This window comes from Ornithodoros turicata, chromosome 3 (assembly GCF_037126465.1).
Source record: "Ornithodoros turicata isolate Travis chromosome 3, ASM3712646v1, whole genome shotgun sequence".
Lineage (NCBI taxonomy): Eukaryota > Metazoa > Arthropoda > Arachnida > Ixodida > Argasidae > Ornithodoros > Ornithodoros turicata.
This window is the reverse complement of record NC_088203.1, coordinates 28755209-28777423: the sequence shown is the minus strand read 5'-3', so window position 1 is coordinate 28777423 and position 22215 is coordinate 28755209. Positions and strand designations below refer to the sequence as shown.

The 22215-nt window shown below is 47.9% G+C and overlaps 1 protein-coding gene across 1 annotated transcript in view; it reads right to left on the bottom strand.

The window, feature by feature from the left end:
* The window catches only part of LOC135390131 (tetraspanin-33-like), a 28540-nt gene extending 7244 nt beyond the window's left edge, over window positions 1–21296 (bottom strand). Inside the window, exons 1-4 of the mRNA XM_064620124.1 lie at window positions 21000–21296; window positions 19046–19287; window positions 16534–16749; window positions 12177–12393 (exon numbers count right to left, since the gene is read on the bottom strand). Coding sequence (XP_064476194.1) covers window positions 12177–12393; window positions 16534–16749; window positions 19046–19287; window positions 21000–21164 — 840 coding nt within the window. The 5' untranslated portion in view covers window positions 21165–21296. The remainder of the gene's footprint in view (window positions 1–12176; window positions 12394–16533; window positions 16750–19045; window positions 19288–20999) is intronic.
* Window positions 21297–22215: the final 919 nt, after the last annotated feature.

The window sequence follows — 22215 nt, the reverse complement described above, 5'->3', positions numbered from 1 at the left end:
TTGCCTGGGTGCAAGTTCACATGTTTATGTGTTGATGATGGGTCACTGATTCTAAACTTGCACCGCTTGCCTGTGTTCCTCCTTACGTCTACGCACGTAAGCTCGCAACTACAGGAACTGTAACCTGTAACTGCTACGTGCCGCGTACCACACCTTCAGCACAAGCCCGAACCACCATATCGAGCCCATTTTCTAAGGCTGGAATATACGAATATAACACAAGTCTCAAGTTGCCTCAGGGGGACGGTGTACTGAAAAACAAAGGAGATGGCTGCCTTTTCAGAGTCTGCGGCAAGTTTCACCCTCCAAACAATTCTAACCGCGATCACCCACAACTTCTCGAAACCACTTCAAAGTAAAAACCGTCCACATAGAAACCAAAGGTGCTGCAAAACGGACGATACTCGATACACACCACACACAGGGCTCGGTCCCCTTTTGCAGGTCAATAATAAAATAAACAAACAAAAAATAAACAAAACACACACACACACACGCACAATATTCCTCAAGATATTTCTCAAACGCAGCAAAATTTAATGGACATTCCATTCCATACTATGCCAGCCCAGCCTCGGCGTACTTTTCTATTTCTTTCGGCTTTCGGCGCGGTGGTGAAATGGCTCAAATCTCGACCAATCGTTGCTGCGGACTACATTACAGAGCGCAATTGTTGCATCTTTGTGTGTGACGCGTCAGGAGCACCCTTGGATCTAATGTCCCGTCAACCTTTTTATGAGCAAAGGATGTAAGTGACGTCAATCCGCTTGTAGGGGGTGTGTCGGGTGACCTCTCGACTCTCTTTTGGTGCCTGGACTGCGCTCGCGTTGAATGGAACAGGGCAAAAATAGAATACATTTCACATAATATAATAAGCCATACGTCCTTGGGAGCCATTCTCCCCTGACATCTGATTTTTGGGGAGTCTCTTCATGGACCCGTGCTTAGTTTTTAGAAAATCAGAATTAGAAATTACGGGCAAAAGTGCGCAGAAGAGGCCGCCAGCTGCGCATTGCTTGTCAGCTACGGCGGCATGCAGACAACACTGGGGCTGCGTTCCAATACCCCGGTTAGTCGACTGCCTAGCGGTCTAACCCGAAGTGCCGCCATGTTAAGTCTCGTTCCAAATCTCGCCAAGTCCACTATTCAGTCGGCTACCGCCTAGTGCGCATCGATGCAGTTTAGTTATACGCCTGACCATCTGACAGCCGGGATGGAGACGCGCGTTGACGGTACCAGCGTGCCCGCTGTTTCTGCTGGCTTTAAATGTAAAGTTGCACATAGTGGTATGTCTTTTAAAACTGCGTAGAGAGTTGCAACACATGTTTAGTTGTGAAGGTGACAGTTTATGCACGATGTCCTTACTTAGCGCGTTAGAGTCCTGCTGCGCTTGCGCCGTACGCATTTCTTGCGTGAGCAACGAGATGGCGCCACAGGCGCCTCGGCTAGGCAAGCCTGTTCCAATAGTGACAGACAAAGGGGTCTACTCAGCTGCCTAGTCAGGCGGCTTCGCGGGCGCGACGTATTGGAACGCAGCCTGGGTCTAAAACGAAAGAAATTGGCAACATGTCGGATACGTAGCCATCAGGACCACGAAGATAGTCACACACGTCTTGCCCTGGACCTACAATATTATAGCAACTGTGTCATTTAAACCCCTTACCAGCGCCGCACTTGGAAGCTAGTGGTGGCACCGCACAAGAGTTAATTGTTGCCTCGATCGCTTGCTCTAATACCTTGTACTTCAGCTTACTCCGTGATTTTTGTACAACCGGAGCATGTCGAGTACCATTACCATTCTACATTGGGACCTGTTGTTCTCGTTCGTACGGTCTATGGCTACGATTGATGCGGACTGGCAAAGGAAGACAAGAGACAACTATTAACTAATCGCGCGCCGGGCGCTATTGACGCTGACGATGGTACCACCACAAGCGTAGGTGGAGATAGCGACTTGTCGCAGGTAACCGGTGTCGAAGCCACTAGGCAGAGCAACGTCTTCCAAGCCGGAGGCTCGTCGAGGGGTTTTCGCGGATACGGGTGGGTTGTTGGCCTCGCTGACCTGCAGACATCCGTGGAAAATTATACAATATAAAGGAGAGCTGACCGATTTCTAGAGTGTATTTCAAGTGCCGAAGGGCGAGAAGACATACGTCAGGGGCTAGTGGTTTGTATAGGTGGTAAATCCGCGCCCCCCTCCCTCCAGAAAATGCCCAGAAGTGATTTCACAGGGGGATACCACGATATGCTACCGTTACGAATCCAGTTTCAAATGTCAGATGTTCGAAATCCCGGATTTCTAAATTAAAGCTTTGATATGAAGAATGGCAGTATGATAGTATTGAATAATACATATTACTGACAAATCTTGCAGTATTGCATGATTCTGACGTCGATAGAAGCATGTGGTAGAAGTCATGGTCGTGAATAAAAGCCAGATGTTTGGCCACCAGAGCATGGCGGCCACGTCGGAACAGCAGAAATGGTTAGGTTAGTTTTCAGAAATACGCAACAATCGAGACGTCCACCATGATGCTGGTCGGGGCATCATGCCGTGGGTGAACCAGGAGTATAGCGGAAGCGAGGTTGTCGCGAATCTTGTTAAAGGCAGCGATGGCTTCTGAGGACCACGGTAGGTTCGAGGAACTATCGCTGCGACCGGCCAGCGAAGCCTCCAGAGGACGAAGCCGCACAAAATGGTATGAAGCGGCGATAGAACTTCACTAAGCCGAGGAATTTTCGGAGCTAGGTCGTTGATGACGGCTGCGGAAATAAATTCACGAATCCCAGCGACCTTGCATACGCCAAGGGAAAGGTGTCATACTGGTTGAAGTGATGGCTCAGTAAATTATGCTCATTGACGCCGAATTCACATTTCTTGACGTTAATGACTGTGGTCTCGCATCCTGGTGAAGGGAGCCCGCAGATGTTCGGCGTACGTTCTAAGGTCGGGGACTGCGACGAGACTATCGTCCATATAAGCGTACACGAAGGGGAGTCCCAGGAGGACGGAGTCAATAAATCACTGAAATGTTTGCGCACAAATTTCAAAAGGCCAAATGGGACTGTGATGGCAGTTTTTACAATGGACCTGCACCTGGGCACCTGGAGATACCAAGCCGGACTTCGAGAAAACAGTGCCACCTTCGATATTGTCGGCGAAATCCAAGAGCTTTGCCACGCCGCAGCTGTCCGGCTCCTTCACGCGATACAAGGCGCGATCCTCGCCCCAGAAGGGCGCCAGTCCCAAGTCTTCATTGGCATCGTGTGGAGTGGAGAGGTCCAGTTGCTTCAGGTGGGGCGTATGATGACACACTCGAGCATGTGCTCGAATTGAGCCTTCGCAGCGTTGCATTTTTCTGGCGCGAGGCGACGCGGATAGAAGTGTATGGGAGATCCGCGCGTGGTAACGTGGTGGACAACGTCGTGCTTAACAGGGCGGGCCCAATGAGGTGGTTGAGTGATCTCGGATAACTCTCCCAAGGTGAGAGCGTAATCGCCTGCGGATGGGCAGCACGACAGTACTCTGCTGGGGCTATATTGTTCCGAGGACCGTTGGCATGAAGGCTGGTGGTACCATCGAGGAGACGGTGCGGAGACACGTCGGCGAGAAGACAGTACCCGAGAGAGGCCGCCTGGTGGCGTCAGTGATATCGGCAACGTGCAACAACAAACAAAAACATCGACACAGATCCAAGTTTAAGGTCAGGGATTGCTGACCATATGCTAGAATGGCGGTGGCGTTGGTAGCCCTCAGAGAAAAGCAAGGTTGGTGGTGCCTGGGTCGAGAAACAGCGCTGACCTCGGCACCGGTGAATCGAGGAATCGTCTCCTGGAGGAGCTACGACATAAAAGAGGCGGCTGTCGTAATCAGTGGCTGGCTGGCAGGAGCATGACTGAAGGCAGAGAGTCTACTCCGAAACGACATTGGTATCTGCAGACTGCGCGCTGCAGGAGCGGGAACGCCAAGTGGAGCGAAAACTTGGGTGTTGGCGGAAAGGACGTGGGCTTGGGGATCGACTTCGAGTAGTAAGTGCCGCAACAACCTGGGAGACTTGCGAGACAACGTCAAAGCATCAATGTTTGAGGTGGGGGAATTGTCTTGACGGGGTGGGAAGGAACATCTGCGATAGTATGAACGGCGTCCCAAGATGTAGATGGAGAGGCCTCCATCACGTTCGGGTCACCAGAATGTTGCGGTTGGGCAAAGAAGGTCAGGAAAAATCTATTCACAGCGGCAGCCCGAGCAGACTGAAATTGCCGGCGCCACGAATATTTATTAACCGCGCGCCGGACGTTATTGGGGCTGACAATGGCACCATCACATGGGAGAGTTCGGCAAAATGACTCATGATAGCGATAACACACGAATGCTCAGGACACGCACAATCACGATTGCCGATTGCTAGAGCCCCGCATGTTTTCACACCGTGTGGCAGCACCTCAGCGATAAACTGCCATCACGTTGACATGGCAACGCAAAGGACCGCAATTATTGTGATCGCGCTCTAGTTGCACTCGGATACCGTGAGTGTCGCGTCTCCTGGCGGTACTAACGAGAACCACTGTGCACGGCTGCCAACGAAATCGCGCGAGTCCGCGATCGTTGTCGTTGCGAGGCCGCTGTCCAGCTGTCGCTGCGCCAGTCTGACGCCTGACGTTCACTGCTCTACATTTGCACTTGCTTTCTCGAATGTTTTGCATTGGTGGTGCATTGGTGTATGCTGTAACCAATATACCATACCTGTGTTTCTCTGCTGCAATCACACATGCCTACATACCCGCACTTTTCGAACTTTTATCTGAGTTTTTAAGTAGGTGACTCTGGGCAGACACGCGTGCGTGTGCAGAATGATCTTGCCAAGCGGTTCATGCTACCTGTGTTTTGATCAGTTTTTGAACAGTTGCTATAGTAAATAATTTCAGGAACAACACGTACAAGGATGATGTATAATGGTGATTTGTGGTCGACTATCCTCATGGAATGACCCACAAATGAGCAAGACCCACGGGACAATATATGACACGAAATAATTCATTATCGTAAGCTGATCTGGCATGCGTACTGCTAGAATATTGATGGGATTTCTGGTTTTTGATTATTAGTTTATTAGTTTTTCCCATGTTCGGCGGACCAAATCAGACCTGATCGGTGATTATTTCGCTCACAACCTATCGGTGGCTTTTGTGGTCACATTTTACATTAGAAGACAGTCTGAGCCGGAATTTTCATGCGCGCAGCTAAACGCACTACACCAGGGTTCAGCTAAGCCGCTTCTTGATGAAACAGGCATAATTTTAACCTGGCCAGTCTCTAAGTATAGCCCTTGTAATTTGTCATGGTGGCAGATGGGAGAGTGGTTCATTATACTTATTTTTCTGGAAATTGTTTTCATTCGGTCTATTGTAGTCCAACATGAAGCCAAAGGAAATAAAATTGAATGAGTGGAAGCGCTCATTCCGGAGATTTCCGGTGGTTAATAATTTCCATTGACCGCGTGATGATTGTAGCGGTCGACGTTGATCGGTGCTTTTCGCCAAGTACTGAGAATCGGAAACCTAGCTACGGACCTGTGTACAAAGAGGTTGCAAATTGTTTAACACTGCTTTTCCTCCTCCTTTCTACTACGATCTAATGAGTGTTCTTTTACGCACAGTTTTTTTATTTTCGTTGTCGCTTTCACACTGCGTATTCATGCGGCTATAATTAATTGCATAACATTATATCATTACGGCTTTAAAGCGAATTTAATAAAGCGAAACATAATTATTTGGGTTCTTGTTCTGCTGAGAGGAGCTGCTGTTGGGTTCTGCTGAGAGGAGACCGCCGTTCAATTCTGCGACGCCTAGTGACACCCTTGGCTTCCCGCCAACGGACAACCGACATTCTTCCCCCCTCTATGTTGAACAGAGTTGATCCCACGCTCGCTTTCCGCATGCCACGAAACACATCTCGTCAAGATGCTGCATTAATCCACCGAATACGCCTCGATGTGGCCTTTACAGCTCAGTGGCGTTACCGCTTGAGACAAGTTGACTCTCCCACCTGCTGCCACTGTGGTGCTCTTGAGGATCTGGAGCACATTCTTCTTCATTGCCCTCACTACGAACCTTCCCGCCCCACACTCTCAGAGTCTCTTCGTCAGCTGGACTCTCGCCCTTTCTCCCTATCGAAATTGCTCGGTCCCTGGCCCAATCCAGCCCAGCAACGCTCTGCGCTCAAAGCTCTTCTGACATTTCTGGACACCATCGGACTTCGATCGTTATTGTGTAGGGGCTCGTTACTTTATTCCCCCCATTCCATCCAGCAATGGTGTAGAGTATCGCCTGTGGCGATGAAACTCCCCACTCTCCAAGGTCGAAAATAAAGTTGTTGTTTTTGGGTTCTTGATCTGTTTATCAAGATTCGGAAGCACATGTGGTTCATCGTTCATCGAACATACACATAAGAAAGAGATAAACGTTCTATCACGGTCACTGTCCTCAGTCACGGTTCATGGTACAGTCAGGGGCGCGAAGCTGTAGTATAAATCTATTGTAGCTGAAAACTCACGTGACCTCCGGAGCTGGACCAATGACTGAGGACTAGCCACCCTTTTTTTTTTCCTTTTTTGATTATGTCGCGAATGACGTAAATGACGTGTCATCCGTTTCTCTCTCACTACTTTCCTCCTCTCTGCTCTGCTTCCCGTCTTCTTTTGTTGTTCCTTTTTTTCTTCCATGCACTATTTTTTTGGTTCGCGTTTGTTGGAATGCAGTGGGAGTTACAGGAATACGATGAAGCCTTGGTTGTTTTTGTCACATGAATTATTTTATTGCGCGATATACGGTTATGCAAGCAAGATGTACACATGATGACATTAACATTGCTCCACAATTTGCTTGAAGAAGCCTGATAATGTCGGACTGCCTCTGGCAAGGACTGCTACTGGGAACTGGAGCTCAGTGGCTGCAAGATGAAAACAATTGGTATCAGATATACGGTTATGCATGTGAAAGTTGCAATGTAAATAGAAAGAATAACGGTGCTATTGAACGCCAAAAATAAGAACGGTGGTTGGGTTGTGAGAAGCTCGCAGTCATGGGGAGTGATGAGCGACCTTAGTACGAAAAATACCTTTCATTGCGCTACTTCACCATTATATATTCAGATCGATTAGCCTGACAATCTTGGCTTTGGCACTACGTACAGAACAGCTACTAAGTCAACGCGTCTGACGAAACTTGTCGAGAGAAATCACCAAGAATCAGACTTACAGTAGCGTCATACCTTTATACAGTACGACGTGAACGGGTATTTAATCATAACATTTAGATGATATTGTTTCACGAAAAGAAATATAGTCTACCATCGTATCTGCAAAGCTACGCTGTCTGTCTCGGTCACCGCGTATTCCGGTAACTGTTAAGCAACTTATTCACAATACACGAAGTGAATGCGGTGTTGTGAGGCAACAAGCAACGACAAATGACTTACCTCTCGGCAGTCGTTGACCAGGTATCGGGTACAAGGCGTTCGGACGCTCGAATAGTTTCTACACCAAGAAGCAGAGCACAAATGTTGCGCAGGCATCTTCCCTGGCAGCTGTGACTGTTCGAGGACGCTCACATGATAGAGCTTGCGTTTTTAAACAGGAAAAATCAGAACTCATAGTCCAACACAACCGCTACACAACGCAAGCCGTCCGAAACGGACGCCGGCGACTCCGTGGACGCCGGTTCCAACCGGCACAGCCGCCGCGCTGTCGCCTGTTCGAGCGCTCGCGAACAAGTTTGAAAACAGCCAATCATCGCTCAGAAAACGAATTCATTCTCATGGGAACCAATCAGTAATCACTAGCCACCGGACGTCTCCATGACGTTCAATTTGTGACGTTTTCTGACGTCCGATGACGTGAAACGCATGAAGCGCCTCACTTTATCCCGCAAAGGAACTGGCGAGTTTCGGGCCCTTGGTACAGTCACGGCCTCGCCACAAACAAGTTTTGATATTAGGTAGCTCGCAGCTGTACATTTCTGGGTATGATCTTATATCGTGAGAGCACTAATTCCCAAGCAGCACAATGTACTGAAAGTCGGGTGCAATAGGGGTGGACAGGTAGGTGGAAGGCCTTGAACAGACTCGTGAAACTAAAGACACATACCGTCCACCCCTATTGCACTCGACTTTCAGTACATTGTGCTGCCTGGGAATATGCCATAACCGATATCGTGGGTATTCTTGACACCTCATGATCGCGATAGTGCGAGCACCCACAATCATTCGTGTGAAATCTGTCTGGCGGCATGGACGTCGGCGATTACCAACTTTTATCGCCTCTACTCGCATGATTAGTTTAAGCTGCTGGAAGTATTGCACAATAGTGCGACACAGGTCGGGATATCGGCCCTCGCGTGAGTTCATAGTGAGTGCGAAGTTGATGCACTCTTATCAGATAATTGGGTTTGAGTGATCACAGCCAAAATGCCGACCTCTCCCACAGGTCGTGGTGGTGCTGCTGAAATGGCTCGCTGTCGTCGGCCTCAGAGATGGGCAACGTCACGACTGACGCCCTGGGGGAATGTGCGTCCTGGGCCGACATATGTCTGAGAACGCCTGAGGAAAACACTGCAGAAACTCCAGACGGCGCAGCCGACACCGGGACTCGAACCCGGGTACCTCCCAGGCTCGACGTGACATGGCCCGCACGCTAACCACTGAGCTGCGCGAGCTGACAGACCTCTGGCACACGGTTGTATGTTCGCTTCAGCACGCGTCATAATCCAGTCCTAACGGAGATTTCGCCGGCCGATGTGTAGTCACCCTAGCGGATTGTGCGGACAGGCTCCAGCATAGAAATTAGTCTACCCACAGAGTTATTCCGCTCTCTGGTAAGGCTAAAGGTGTCTCCGACTGGTTGGGTCCGAGCGCTCTAGAGCGCTCTGGAGCGACGTTTCAACTTCATCTGATCGAAACAGAGCAGTCTCACTGCATTCCACTGGTTCATTTGGAGCTCTTTTCTCCAACTCGGAGAGCTCCTCTCACCACAGGCGTCGGAGCGGTTGCGAAGTTTGGTTGGTTTCCGATCACGTGACTGCGCCAACTTCCGCTGAGCAATGTTTCTGTTCTGCCATGCCCGACACGTTCTGCGTTCTGCGTCGTCGTCGTTTTGGCTTCGAGGTAAACACCGGAAGTCACGTGAGTTAGCATTCCTTGAGTTAACGCTCCTTTGCTGGAACCTGCCGCGTTCGGTTTCTGCACAAGTCATGTGGCTCAGACCCGGAGTGAGATGCGCTCTGACCTGCACCAACTCGGAGCATCGGCACGACCAATCGAAAACACCATAAGTTTTCGCTGGCTGTTGTAGCAGCCGGTACACGATACTGGGCTGCTACGATACTGAACTGCTATGTGTTCGCATCGCTGGTGTGCGGTTTTTATTTACACACAATTTTGTAAGAGACAAGGTTATCACAGGTCCCTCATGGATGCGGATTTCTTGAGTGCCATTATGTGGCAGTCAAGGACGCCGCAGAGGAAGGCTCTCATATCGGAGACGTACGAGTATTGCATTGCTGAGAGGAGACTGTCGGTAAACTGTTCGACGTCTAGTCGCACCCCTGGCTTCCCACGAAGGGACACATGACATCATACACCTTCCATACTTAGAGAGTTGATCCATCGCTCGACACCTCTCGGAACGAAACACTTCCCGTCAAGAAGCTGCATTAATTCATCGGATGCGACACAATGCGGCTTCTACAGCTGAGTGGCATTACCGCTTGAGACAAATTGGCCCTCGCAGATGCCGTCACTGCAGTGATCTGGGAGATCCACAGGGTTAGTTTAGCAAACGTTACACACTTTGAATGCATCGTAAAAATAGAAGACGGGGTTTAGCCGCAGGGGTGGCATCCAATGTATTGTTCCATGGGCGAAAGCGTGCTGAGCGAACGCAATGCATCAAGGGCAGGTCCTGGTTGCACGTCACAGCAAACGTCAAGGCACACGTGGGCTTAAGGATGGCGGCGCCCGTGATTGGCGGCCAAACCGTTTGCAAACAATACGGTTGTTTTTTCTGTGCGGCGTTTTGGATGTTTTTCGATCACGGTAATTATTTGTATCCGATAATCTCGCAGTAAAACGCGCAGTTTTGCAAATCAGGCCTCGTACTGTTGACGACTTCCAAAGATGTGGTAACGACCGCGCGTTAAGACGCACTGAGCCGATGCGATGTACTTAAACTAAGGTGAAATGGGCTACCATGTTGCGGAAGAAGCACCGCATAGTCTACGCTGACAAAACACGTTCATCTGTTCTCGTTATGACGACAGAAATATGTCGGTAAGCGGCAAAACGACATGCAAACGAAGTCACATGACCTCAAAATGACGTCTTCTATGACGTGCGACCAGGACAAGATGGCAGTTTTGCCAAAAGCACCAGCAGGGTGGTTACAACAATGGCAGGTTTGTGTCACCCCTGCGGGTTTAGCCCAGCCCAAACTTTGCCTCATGTTTGCCCGAGTTTTTTGTGAGCGTTATATGGCCCTGTAGAAGAAAAATTTAAAATGAAGCAAAATCTCACACTATGCGTTTTCTGTGGCCTATTTCACTCAAACGCCGCCATTTTCTCCTATGTGCACTCCATTTTCATTTCACCGCGCACAGGTGGCGCCAACATACAGAGGAAGAGGATTAGTGCGTAACGTCAGAATCATGGTCAGAATGGCTATTGTAGGCAGCGTAGTCTGTGTGCGGTGATGTGAACGTGAAGCAGACACAAGAAAGAAAGGCGGTGTTTGCGTGAGATAGGCCATTGAAAACGCATTGCGCGTGTTTTTGCTTGATTTTTAATTTCCTTTCTACATGACCATAGTGCTTACAAAAAATTTCAACAATACTTGAAAGTAGTTTGGGTAGTGAAGTTTGGGGTAGGCTAAACCCAGTATTCTATTTTTACGTTGCGATCGAAATGTGTAGCGTTTGCTAGACTAACCCTGCAGAGCACGTTCTTGCCCTCACTACCAACCTTCCCGAACCACTCTTTCTGGGACTGTTAATCAGCTGAACGCTCCCCCCCCCCCTCTTTGTCAAAATTGCTTCGTCCATGGCCGAATCCAGCCCACCAACGCTCTGCCATCATAGCACTTCTTACCTTCTTGGACACCGTACACTCCGAAAAAATGAACATCATATAGCACGCTCCTAACCAACGATCATCCCGATTGGCAACGTTCTCGGCCCTGATTTCTTGAAAATGGGAGGTGGAGACTAGTCATTACGTACGGCAAAATGGGTACAAAATAGGCTCCGCTTTCCGTTTTCAACAAATCAGGGGTGAGATAGTTGTCATTCGGGATGATGATTGGCTAGAAGGGTGCTTTGCGGGGTACTAGAAGGGTGCTCACAGTGTGGGGCGACCGGCTCGTTACTCCATTTCGCACGTGAAAAGCAGCAAAGCGGTACACTCTTAAAAACGAACATCTCATAGCACGCTCCTATCCAACTATCATCACAAATGACTTCGTTCTCGTCCTGGTTTGACGAAAGCGGGAGGCGTGGCTTTTTTTGTAGCATCATGCAGTGCATAATCCATATTAAAAAAAAAAGCGGAAGAAATGAGTACGTCCGCCGCAGTGGAAATCTGTGCATGCGGTTTGTTCCGCCATTTTTCCCACGGGTTGTCCTGGCGGTGAGAAAGTTGTCCGGCTTCCGTCGGGAAGTCGTGGGAGGTACGCGGTTGGGCCTTATGAAAGAAGAAAAACGAAAGGAGAGCTCACACTATACGCCTGCGCACACTTAGCCAATCGGAGAGCGGAATAACTCTGCCGCTACAGTGTACTAGGGGTAGTTCAGTATATCTAGACGCACATGGAATCACGCATAAATCACGGAATCGTGGAATCACGCATAAATCACTGTTGCTTGATGAATTGGGGATTATTTGCCATCAGGCGTCTTTCGAGCCGTTTTTTCCTCAATTTTGCAAGCAAATAAGAATATTAGGCGTTCTCTGTCATCATACTTGTAACTAGGTTACGCTAGGTTTACAGGCCACAAGCTATTAGACACCTTCAACATAAACTGCCTGTCCTGATCTTTATGGTAATGGACCATTGACCGTGCTGTATCTCGGACGTGCCATATCGCCCCGTATTACACAACCTACCTGGGCGTTATACGTCACAACGTACCTTACGTCTTCGGGCCTCTTCTCTCATGCTCATATACCTCGTCGAAGCTGCCGCGATGATTACCAACAACGCAACGACGATGACACTTCCTCCTAACGGAATCATCCTGCCACGGAGCGAGTCCATCGCAGCTTGAACACAGCCTTGTCTGTAGACACGTTTCCATGCCACCGCGTCCGTCTGGTTCTGTACACCGCGGCCACAACTGGAGTCGGCACTGCGACGACACGGGTTATTAGCACGTTACTCGCAACATGAAATGGTGTAAAATACACATATGCAATATATGCAATCGCAATATTGTGATACATATCAAGCAGAAGCAAAGCCGCGGTAAGAGCATACCTATCCCTGAGCCGCACTGCCAAGAAAAATTAAATTAAAGGGAGGACTATGATGTTTTTTATACTTTTCATAACGCCTCGTAGGATTTTTGCTTGGAAGGTTCTTCCCGTCGAACAACTCGTACACCAGAAAAAAATTAGAATAAAATTTTACCGATTTTCCAAGTGCGGTTGTAAAATCGGCTCCCTGAAACCCTCTTACGCGTTGCTTTTACGTCGCGTTCCTCCTCTCGTTTCTCGACTCCTGCACTTCGCCACGCAACATAGTGAAAGCGAACCGTCGCACAGAATTACGCCATCAGCACTTCGGATGTGTGGAAAGCACGCGGCGCACGCCCTCTTTGTAACCGTCGACGTAACTGTGCAAGTGCGAAAGTCTGGTGAGAGAAGTATGTCATTCGGGCCCAACGCAACGCAATGATGCTTAGCTGGAGTTGTATTATGCGGTAAACTTCAGTTTTTAGAGTGAGCGCGTAAACTCTTAAAAAGGAACTTCACCGCATAGCACGCTCCTAGCCAACCATAATCTCGTTATCTGCGCTGATATCGTTCTCAGATATCGTTATCTGCCCTGATTTGTTGGAAACGGTAGGCGTACGTCTTTTTTGTGACACTTATGCTGTTCATAATTGTCACAAAAAAGGCGTACGCCTCTCGTTTTCAACAAATAAGGGCAGATCAGATAACGATATCATTCGAGATGATGCTTGGCTGGGAGCGTGCTATCCGGTGAAGTTCATTGCTACGAGTGCACGCTCCTAGCCAACCATCATCCCGAGTGACATCGTTCCTTCCCCATCGTTCGTTCTTTTATTTTTGTGGTATTATGCAGTTCGTAATTGCCGCAAAAATGAGGTAGCTCGTCCAGCTTCTACACTCTTAAGAATGAGTTTCGCCGCATGGCACGCTCCTAGCCAACCATTATCTCGAATGATATCGTTATCTGCCCTGATTTGTTGAAAACGGGAGGCATACGCCTTTTTTGTGACAATTATGAACAGCATAATTGTCACAAAAAAGGCGTACGCCTCCCGTTTTCAACAAATCAGGGCAGATAACAATATCATTCGAGATGATGGTTGGCTAGGAGCGTGCTATGCGGTGAAACTCATTTTTAAGAGTGTTGGTAACTTTTTAACCCGGGGTATGTTGCAAGCTGCTTTTCAAAAAGTTCTGATACATAAACATGCACGCAAACTCATATCGCACTTCAAATTTCGATGACTTTTCTACTGACGAAGTTTACCTGTCGAATCCATCAAACGTCATCCTACGAAGATGGCACATCAAGGTACGGTCTCTTTAGTCATATTGAAGATTTATAATATAATATAGATCTTAACCATCCGTTGTCGGATTGTACGCAGCTCGCGATATCTTTTTTTCCCTCTCTCTTTTCTGTTATACTTTTCGGTGCAGGGGCATATTCTTCAAATTTGGAAAACCAATACTATTGTATGTCGACATGCTGCAGACAAAACATTCGTCACGCGTACAGATACTATACAAAACGTCAACATCAATGTGAAATAGATGCGCGCGCCAGCAAGCGCGCGGCGGAAAGCATGATGGGAACCTTGAGGGACACTGCTGTGTCGTCTGCTTCGGTTATGGTTTACCAAGGCTGACGATCCCGCTGCGCACAATGGGAATGTTGTTCTTCTGCCTCCGTCTCTGGCGGTCTCGTAATGCTTCAAGCCGCTCTGAGCTCCGATGAGCCTTTCCGTGCCACAAGCGGCACTTGCTTTTCTAAAAGTGAGCAAGCTTACGCTTGTCCCATATTACAGTCGGCAATACGAGGTCTATTATACAACGGCCAATAACTAAATAGCCATATTACCTTGCAAGTTCCTCGAAAACAACTGGCCCCTGGTTTCACGTTTCAAAAGTAACTATAGGGCTCCGACCTTCAACTTCTCGTTATCCCGTTAGATGCATCACATCACCTCTTGCGTGAGGGCCAATCATAACTTCCATAACGTAAAAGCGCTAAAACCAGGACGAACACAGACACACACAACATCGAGCGCTCACTTTCAACAACTTTACTGACATGTCACATGGCAAGTGCTTATATTCATTGCAACAGGAACTCCCTTTCCCTTTCAGATATCGAAATACTTTCCGAGCTAACACACGTGTTGCCCGCTTTCTTGATCAAAAGCGGTCCCCCTTGGTCCCCCAAAGGGATGTTTTAACGCCAATCATAACGTTTATTGGAAATCGCAGCCCATACCACTACGGTTTACACGTACCGCCGCGTGGTGTTTCAAGAGCGCCAACTTGAAAAATAACGATAACGCTTGCTATGTAAGGGTCCATGATCGTGGCCTAATCCTCAACTCCATCTCAATAACTTCGCAACTTGATTACATTATTTTACACTGTGACGGGTAACTTGTAATAATAATGATAATAATTGGGGGTTTACGTCGCGAGACAACAGATCATGAGCGACGCCACAGCGGTCGGTCTGTGGATTGCTTTTGCCCACCTGACGGTCCTTTAAGGTGCGACGAAAGCTCATCACACGGCACCCCGTATTTAAGTCCCTCGCGGAAGACGACGTGTCTAAGCAACCTGTACACTGCCACCAAGTTGCTGGCGTCCTCGGCCATGTTCGAACCCGGGATCTCTGTTTCAGAAGGCGAACACGCTACCGAGTGAGCCACAGAGGCCGGTATGGGTAACTTGTAGATTCCCCTTCTCTGTTGTTAGCACTATAGTCAGTCGACATTAGTTGACGTTTCGATCGGCAGCAGGGAAGGATAACGGAAGTATTTTCGTTGCAGTTTCCATTTTCGTTACTGCTATATTTTCGTTTCCGTTATCCGTTTCTGACACCGGATTTTAATTTCGTTTCCGTTACGTTTCCGTTACTGTTTCCGGTAATGGAACGGCTGCGGGAGGACATAGAACGGCTACGGAGCTGCGGGAGGACAGCCCGTCCGGCTCTGTCAGCACCCTGTTTTGCCCAAGTGCTGCTTCGGTGCCACGCGTACACACTACGCAAGTAAACTCACGCCGAAGCGTAGGAACATGTACCAGTCAGACTTCTGTCTTCAGTCACCCAGCAACCCAAGATGGGCGTAACCTTTGTCCAATGTCGCATTCATAGGCGGACGCTCTCAGTATTAAACAATACTGCCATAGTCATGGTGAAAGGAAGAAAGTAAAGAAAAAATATAGAAAGATAAAAATCATATGCTGTCATCCTCGTGCTATGGTGGAGTAGAGTGCGTGAAGTCTATGTTGTGTAAGTATCATGTTTTGATGTCATGTAGGTAGGTAATGTCACGAATAGATAGCGAGTGATGCACCCTCGATATCCAATATTGCGCTTTGTTTGCATGCTGTCGTGTAATATTTAGAGAATCACAGGGAATGAAGTCATAAAAATACAAAGATAAAATGAAGAGTCACTGAAATGTCATCGCACAACAGTAACAGCCATTACCCGAATTCAATACCGGACGATAATTTTCGTTTCCGTTCCTGTTTCCGGTAATGGAGGACACTAGTACGCGTTTCCGTTATAGTTACCATCTCCAATTTCGGTAATATACCGTTTCTGTTTCAATTACCATTACCCTTCCCTGATCGGCAGTACCAACAGTACTGGCAACAGTGCTGGTACTTTCAGGTTTTCCGCTGTGGGCCTTCCCGTTAAGAAAGTTTCGACACCTTGTATGGCATACATGTGTTCCAGACCTTCACAGTCTACGTAAGACACCCTTAGTTGTGCGGTGGCCAAAACGCCTTGCCTTGTTGTGCGTCTGGGCGTTTTCCAAAAGTCATCAGTGCTGTCAGCGAGTCGATTACTGACAGTTTACTGCACCTATCTACTTTTGTACCTGCATGTGCTTTTCACAGCACGGGTCGCAAAATCAAACCGCTAATGTAGGGCACACCTCGCAACAAGCAAGGTCTACGTTGCAGGCACCAAACAACTTCGCTATAAGAACCAACTGAAGTCTAAAAATTCGTGTCAGAGGAGGTTTTACATGGCTTACCGGACACCTTTGTGGGTTTTGCAACAGGACGACGGCACGCCACAGCGAGTTGAGCTCGGGTTATCCGCGGAGCACTTGAAGGCGTCATTGTGCGACCATTCTCGGAAACCGCCTGAACCAATGCCGCAGCACTGTAGGTTCACCTGTACCAAGTTGAAGGCGCGGTCCCATTCAGGAGCTATACCGTACATCTTCAGGCCGTCAGCGCCGATGAGCCTGCGTGAAAGTGTGGGTTGATTAGACATGGCAAGTTGGCTAAGAAGGACTCTAGCTCGATAAATGAACTACAATTTATGCATTGGAAAAGAAAGCAGTATACACTTCATTGTGAATGCTACAGCAATATCTTCAGGGACTTTTCGGTTTGTCAGTACTTATATACTTTAAAGCTTGGGTTATTGGCGTACAACAACTTTTGTTAAGGTGCAATTCAGTTCACCACAACCAAGCGCTACCCACTCCGAAAGCGTAATTTACATGCCTACCCTTATAGTCGTACGAACTACGGCATGCAGACGGCTGACTATTTGTTACCAAAGTTTTGCAATACTATGAGCCACTGGTTTACATCTCTTCTAACAACACTGATGAAAACGTTACAGAATGCAGATATCTTAACCTCTGTGGATTCATTGGAAAAATGACTGGAACTCTTTGTTTATTCTACTACTATTTGATATTCGTAACATGTGTTACAGGCAACGGGCTAAACCAGGCATCTCTTAAAGAACTGAACGATTCCATCCATTTTATGAAATGCCGGGCTCGGCTAGGCATTTCATTAAATGCCCGTTTGCGTCGGGAATCTTGCAAAACGCTTCGGGAGTGCTATGTACAAGGAACGGAATGCAAAGAGTGAGTGAGTAAAAAGAAAAAAAGAGCATGGAGAAATTGGCACCACCAATATGGAAGCCGGAACGCAAAGGAACGGATCATATGGACTTGTTTTTGAGTTAGTGATGTGCGCAAAACGAAAAAAGAAGAAAAAACGAAAAAAAAAAAGAACAGAAGGCGACAGTTACAATAAAGTATGGAAGTGATCACATAGAATAATTACGACGTGCATGATATTGGAATAAAATGAAGGAGACTTTACTCGTCATAGCGGTCGTAAAATCGCCCATCTCATATCGTCACCCCGTGTATTTATGTGCGCTTCTACTCGATGAACATAATGTGACAGTCTTCTCCTCGTCCTGTATCTTCCCTCGATCTCGAGGAAATTTTATCGTCACGCATTTAATCACCAGCTTAACGAGATGCGGACACGAAATGACACTTCGGAATGACCACTGATCCATTGCCGGCTGGACATTGGATCACCTTTGGGCGTCACCATTCCGCAAGTCGACTTCATTATAGAAACGGATTTGGGGAGGCAAGGCAAGCATGTTACAGCCGCATTAAACTAATCTACCTTATCACTAAAGTACTACTACTACTAAACTAAACTAACCTAGGTTGGTTAGTTTAGTGATAAGTTAGATTAGTGCGACTGTGGCAGCTTGCCTCGCCTCCCGGTTTCAAAGGATCTGTTTTAAAAGGAATTTGGGGGACGACGCAGGCTATCACAGCCGCACCAACCTAACTTAACCTCATAGTTTACGCTGTCCTAGGTTAGTTCGGTGATTGGTTAGGTTAGGTTAGTGCGGCTACGGCAACTTGCTGTGGTCACGTGATGCAGCGCGGGCGCCGACCTAGAAATTTCCGAGCGCTAGGCCGTGTTGCCACGAAATGACCACCCGAATTCGCCATTAGAACCGAACTTCACCGCATGTCACGCTTATAGCAAACCACCAACCCTAATGACGTCTTTCTGTCCCTAATTGACTAAGAACGGGAAGCGTCTGTTTTTTTATTACACTCATGCAGCTATGTTAATTGTTACAAAAAGGCGTACGCCTAGCACCTTCCACAAATCAAGAGTGACAAAGGTATAATTATGTGGAATGGTTTGCCTTCACCGTGCGATGCGTCGAAGTCCTGTTTTAGGAGTGCACTTCTCCCACATTTCTCTGGGGCAGGGATATGCAGTGTACGGTTAGGATTCTTTCCTCCGTGGATAACTCCATCCGACAGAGGACGCTAGTATTCAGGCGCCAATACCCAGTATCATGATGTTCAAGAAGAACTATTGATATAAGATCCATGACTTGAAAACCCGAGACGAGGTAGGGACACAAACAGAAAAACACAAACACAAACACGGAGACCGTGTTTGTGGCTACTTAATGGCTACTACTACTACTACTTAACTACTACTTAGCTACTACTACTACTACTGCTGCTACTACTTAATGGCGACTTAACGGAGAGCGTGTTTGTGTTTGTCTGTTTTTGGTCCCTACCTCGTCTCGGGTTTTCAAGTCATGGATCGTCACCACCAGCTCGCGTGCTACCTAACTTTCCTTTCGTTATGATTGATATAAGCTCTGTGCAAACGCTTTGCTAGTCATCAAGCTTCCCCAATGGTGCACTTATGGGGGACCGTGACATCAGAATGGCTACTTACCTGCTAACCAGGGGGCTTGCTACGAAGGGTAAACACGCTGTACAAAGCGACGCGGAGAAAGCCATTGCAGAGAGAACGACGAGGCACTTCAGGTAGAAGCTAAGCAGCCTCTCACCGTTCCGTACGACGGCCGTAAAGCCTAGGGCAAAGACAGCGAACAGCGACACACCCACCGAAATGAGACCAAGTTCCACTGTGGCGATCACTTGGGCTAACGCCGTGTTCCTGAGGTTTCGTCCTCCCTACAATAGAAAGAAGCCGTAAGGCCTGCATTGCCACGCTTTTTTTCTTTTTGTTACTATCCACGTTTTTCAGAGGCACTAAAGGAACGTACATTCTTAAAAATGAACTTCACCACATAGCACGCTCCTAGCCAACCATCATCCCGAATGACATCTCGCCCGATTTGTTGAAAACAGGAGGTATACGCCTTTTTGTGACACGTATGCGGGGATGTTAATGGTCACACAAAAGAGTACGCCCTGTGCTTTCCACAAATCAAGAGTGATAGAGCTATCACTCTGTACAATGGTTGGCTTTCAACGTGCTATGTGGTGAAGCTTTGCTTTAAGTGTGTAGGCAGGGAAAGGTAATGGAATATGTTTCGTTTCCGTTACCACCTCCGTTACTTGCCCTTATTTGTTTCAGTTTCAGTTTCGGTTACCACCATTGTAGCTTTCGTTTCCGTTTCGGTTTTCGGTACCGCCCCAACCCCCGCTTTTTGTTTTCCTTGTTTCTTTTCTGACCAGCTCCGGTGGCGCAGCGGTAACGCGTGCGCTTGGAGACTGGGAGTTCCGCGGTTCGAATCCGCGGGCCGGCTGTGCCGTCTGGGGTTTTTCCTGGGTTTCCCTCAGATGTGTAATAGGCGTATGCCGGCACAGTTCCCCTGAAGTCGGCCCATGGACGCAGCTATCCTCCCCCCGAGCGGATTCCGCTCGGTCTTCCACTTCACCCTTTCCTCTCCTCCTCTCCACCACCTTTCCCTTCCCCAGAAACATGCCGCCTAATCAGGCAGGCAGACCTCTCGGGTTCCTCCCAACGACACTCCTCCTCCTCCTTGTTTCTTTTCTTTCCTTTTTTGCTTTGAGATCGTGACAGAACCTAATTCCTGTACGTTCTGAAGTCTATTTTGAGGACTCCAGGGATACATGCACATAAGAGACGTTTATTCAAAATATACATATACGTGCCCCAAAATATACACATTAGTGGTAATAATTCGGGTCCTGCGGTATCCGAATTATTACCGTAAATTACTATAGTTTCCGTTTGTGTTTCAGGTATTCTAAGTGTGGGATATCCGTTTCTGAACTACGTTTTCTACCCGCGGCACTGATACACGTGGGTCGATATGCAACAGCTGAACAGCCGTCGATGTTTGCTCCTTCAGCGTACAATCTCCTTAGTACGGCGCAACAAATCAAGCTCTGACTTTACTGCGGACTGCTCATGATTTGCTACATGAAATTGAAAAGGAAAACAAACACGCATGCAAATGCAGATCAGTACAACACGATGCCAGGAACGCGGTATGATACCTATCCGTAATGGCCTACACTCTCAGAACAGAGTTCACTTCATAGCACGTTGTGCGCCAACCAGCACTGCCACGAATGATAGGATTATGGCTTCTGATTTTAAGAGAGAAAGGGGCGTACGCCTTTTTGTAGCAATTATCATTTATCCAAATTGCTACAAAAAGGCGTACGCCTCCCTCGCTCTTCGAATCAGACGCGGTAACCCTATCATACGTGGCAACGGTTGGCGGACAACGTGCTATGCGGTGAAGTTCTGTTCTGTTTCTTTTTTTTTTTTTTTGCTATAGTCGTGACGATGCCCACTTGAGTGCGGCCAACAACGGCAAGCTACCCCCCCCCCCCCCGTTCTCAGAATGTTATCAGCTTTCAGAAATCGCGCTGGGCGGCAGGTTTCTGGACCCGAGATTCATACATACCTTGGTGTGAATGTAGTGGTGCTCTAGGAATTCCAAAAGCACGGCGGAGCTTAGAGTTCCCGTGATCAACATGCCGAAGCAGTTGAAGGCGATCAAGAAGGGCCTGATGAAATAGTCTGGGATAAAGCGATTGATGCTGTTCAGCCCTGATAGAATAAAATCCATTTCCACCGGTGATGTTCTTCTCCGGGCACGAGTACCGGCGGTGGGTGTTTTTCTTCTTCAAGCCCCGCTGTCGCCCATCGCACTTCTTCTTTCCCGTCACGATCGGCGGGTGCAGTGCACGCTGCTGTCCATGGCGATTTATTGTTTGCTACACCAGGTGGGTCTAGGTCGTCATTTTCCCACAATTCCCGGCGAGCCCTTTCACCACCACCACCACCGCCACCCACAGTTCCATGACCAGTTCTACAAGAATTACGTAGAGCTGCTCACCCCTGTTTTACTTAATGTTTATGGAGAAGCGGAGGAAAAGGGCATTTTTTTCTCTTAGTTTTCGGAGGTCGCACACTGTATTAATCCCGAAGAAAATAGCAGAGGGGCCCACTCCGAAAGTGACTGACTATAGGTCTATTATCCTCTGCAATGTTGACTACAAAATTTACGCTAACGTGCTTGCTGCACGTCTGCAATTCGTGTTGCCCGATCTATAGTAGGGGAACATCAAACGTGTGCCATCAAGAATAGAAGAATACAAAGCAATATACATCTAGTTCGTACGGTGTTGGGCTGGTGCAGATATGAGCGTGGGCATGTGGCGATGCTACAGTTGGATCTTTCGAAAGCTTTCGATAGAGTTTGCCATACATACCTGTTCGCATTGCTGCGTCATGTCAACATGGGAGATAGGTTTGTAAATAACATCCAGCTGTGCTACAAGCTAGTTGCAACGAGCCTTGTGGTGAATAGATTCATTGCCACCCCGATTGCGCTTGGAGCTTCGGTTCGGCAAGGTTGTCACTTATCGCCTCTACTTTTCGATTTGTACTTAGGGCCGCTGTGTAGACACGTAATATGTCAGTATGACGTTAATGGCTTTCACCTGTGTGGTGTTGAAGTTAAAGTTGTGGCGTATGCAGATGACGTTGCGTTCTTGGTGAAAGATAAGAGAAGTGCCGAAAAAATAATGGAGCAGGTCGACTTGTTTTGTGCAGCTTCTTGAGCTCAAGTAAACAAAGAGAAGTTTTTAGGAGTATGGTGTGGGCTTTGGGGTTCA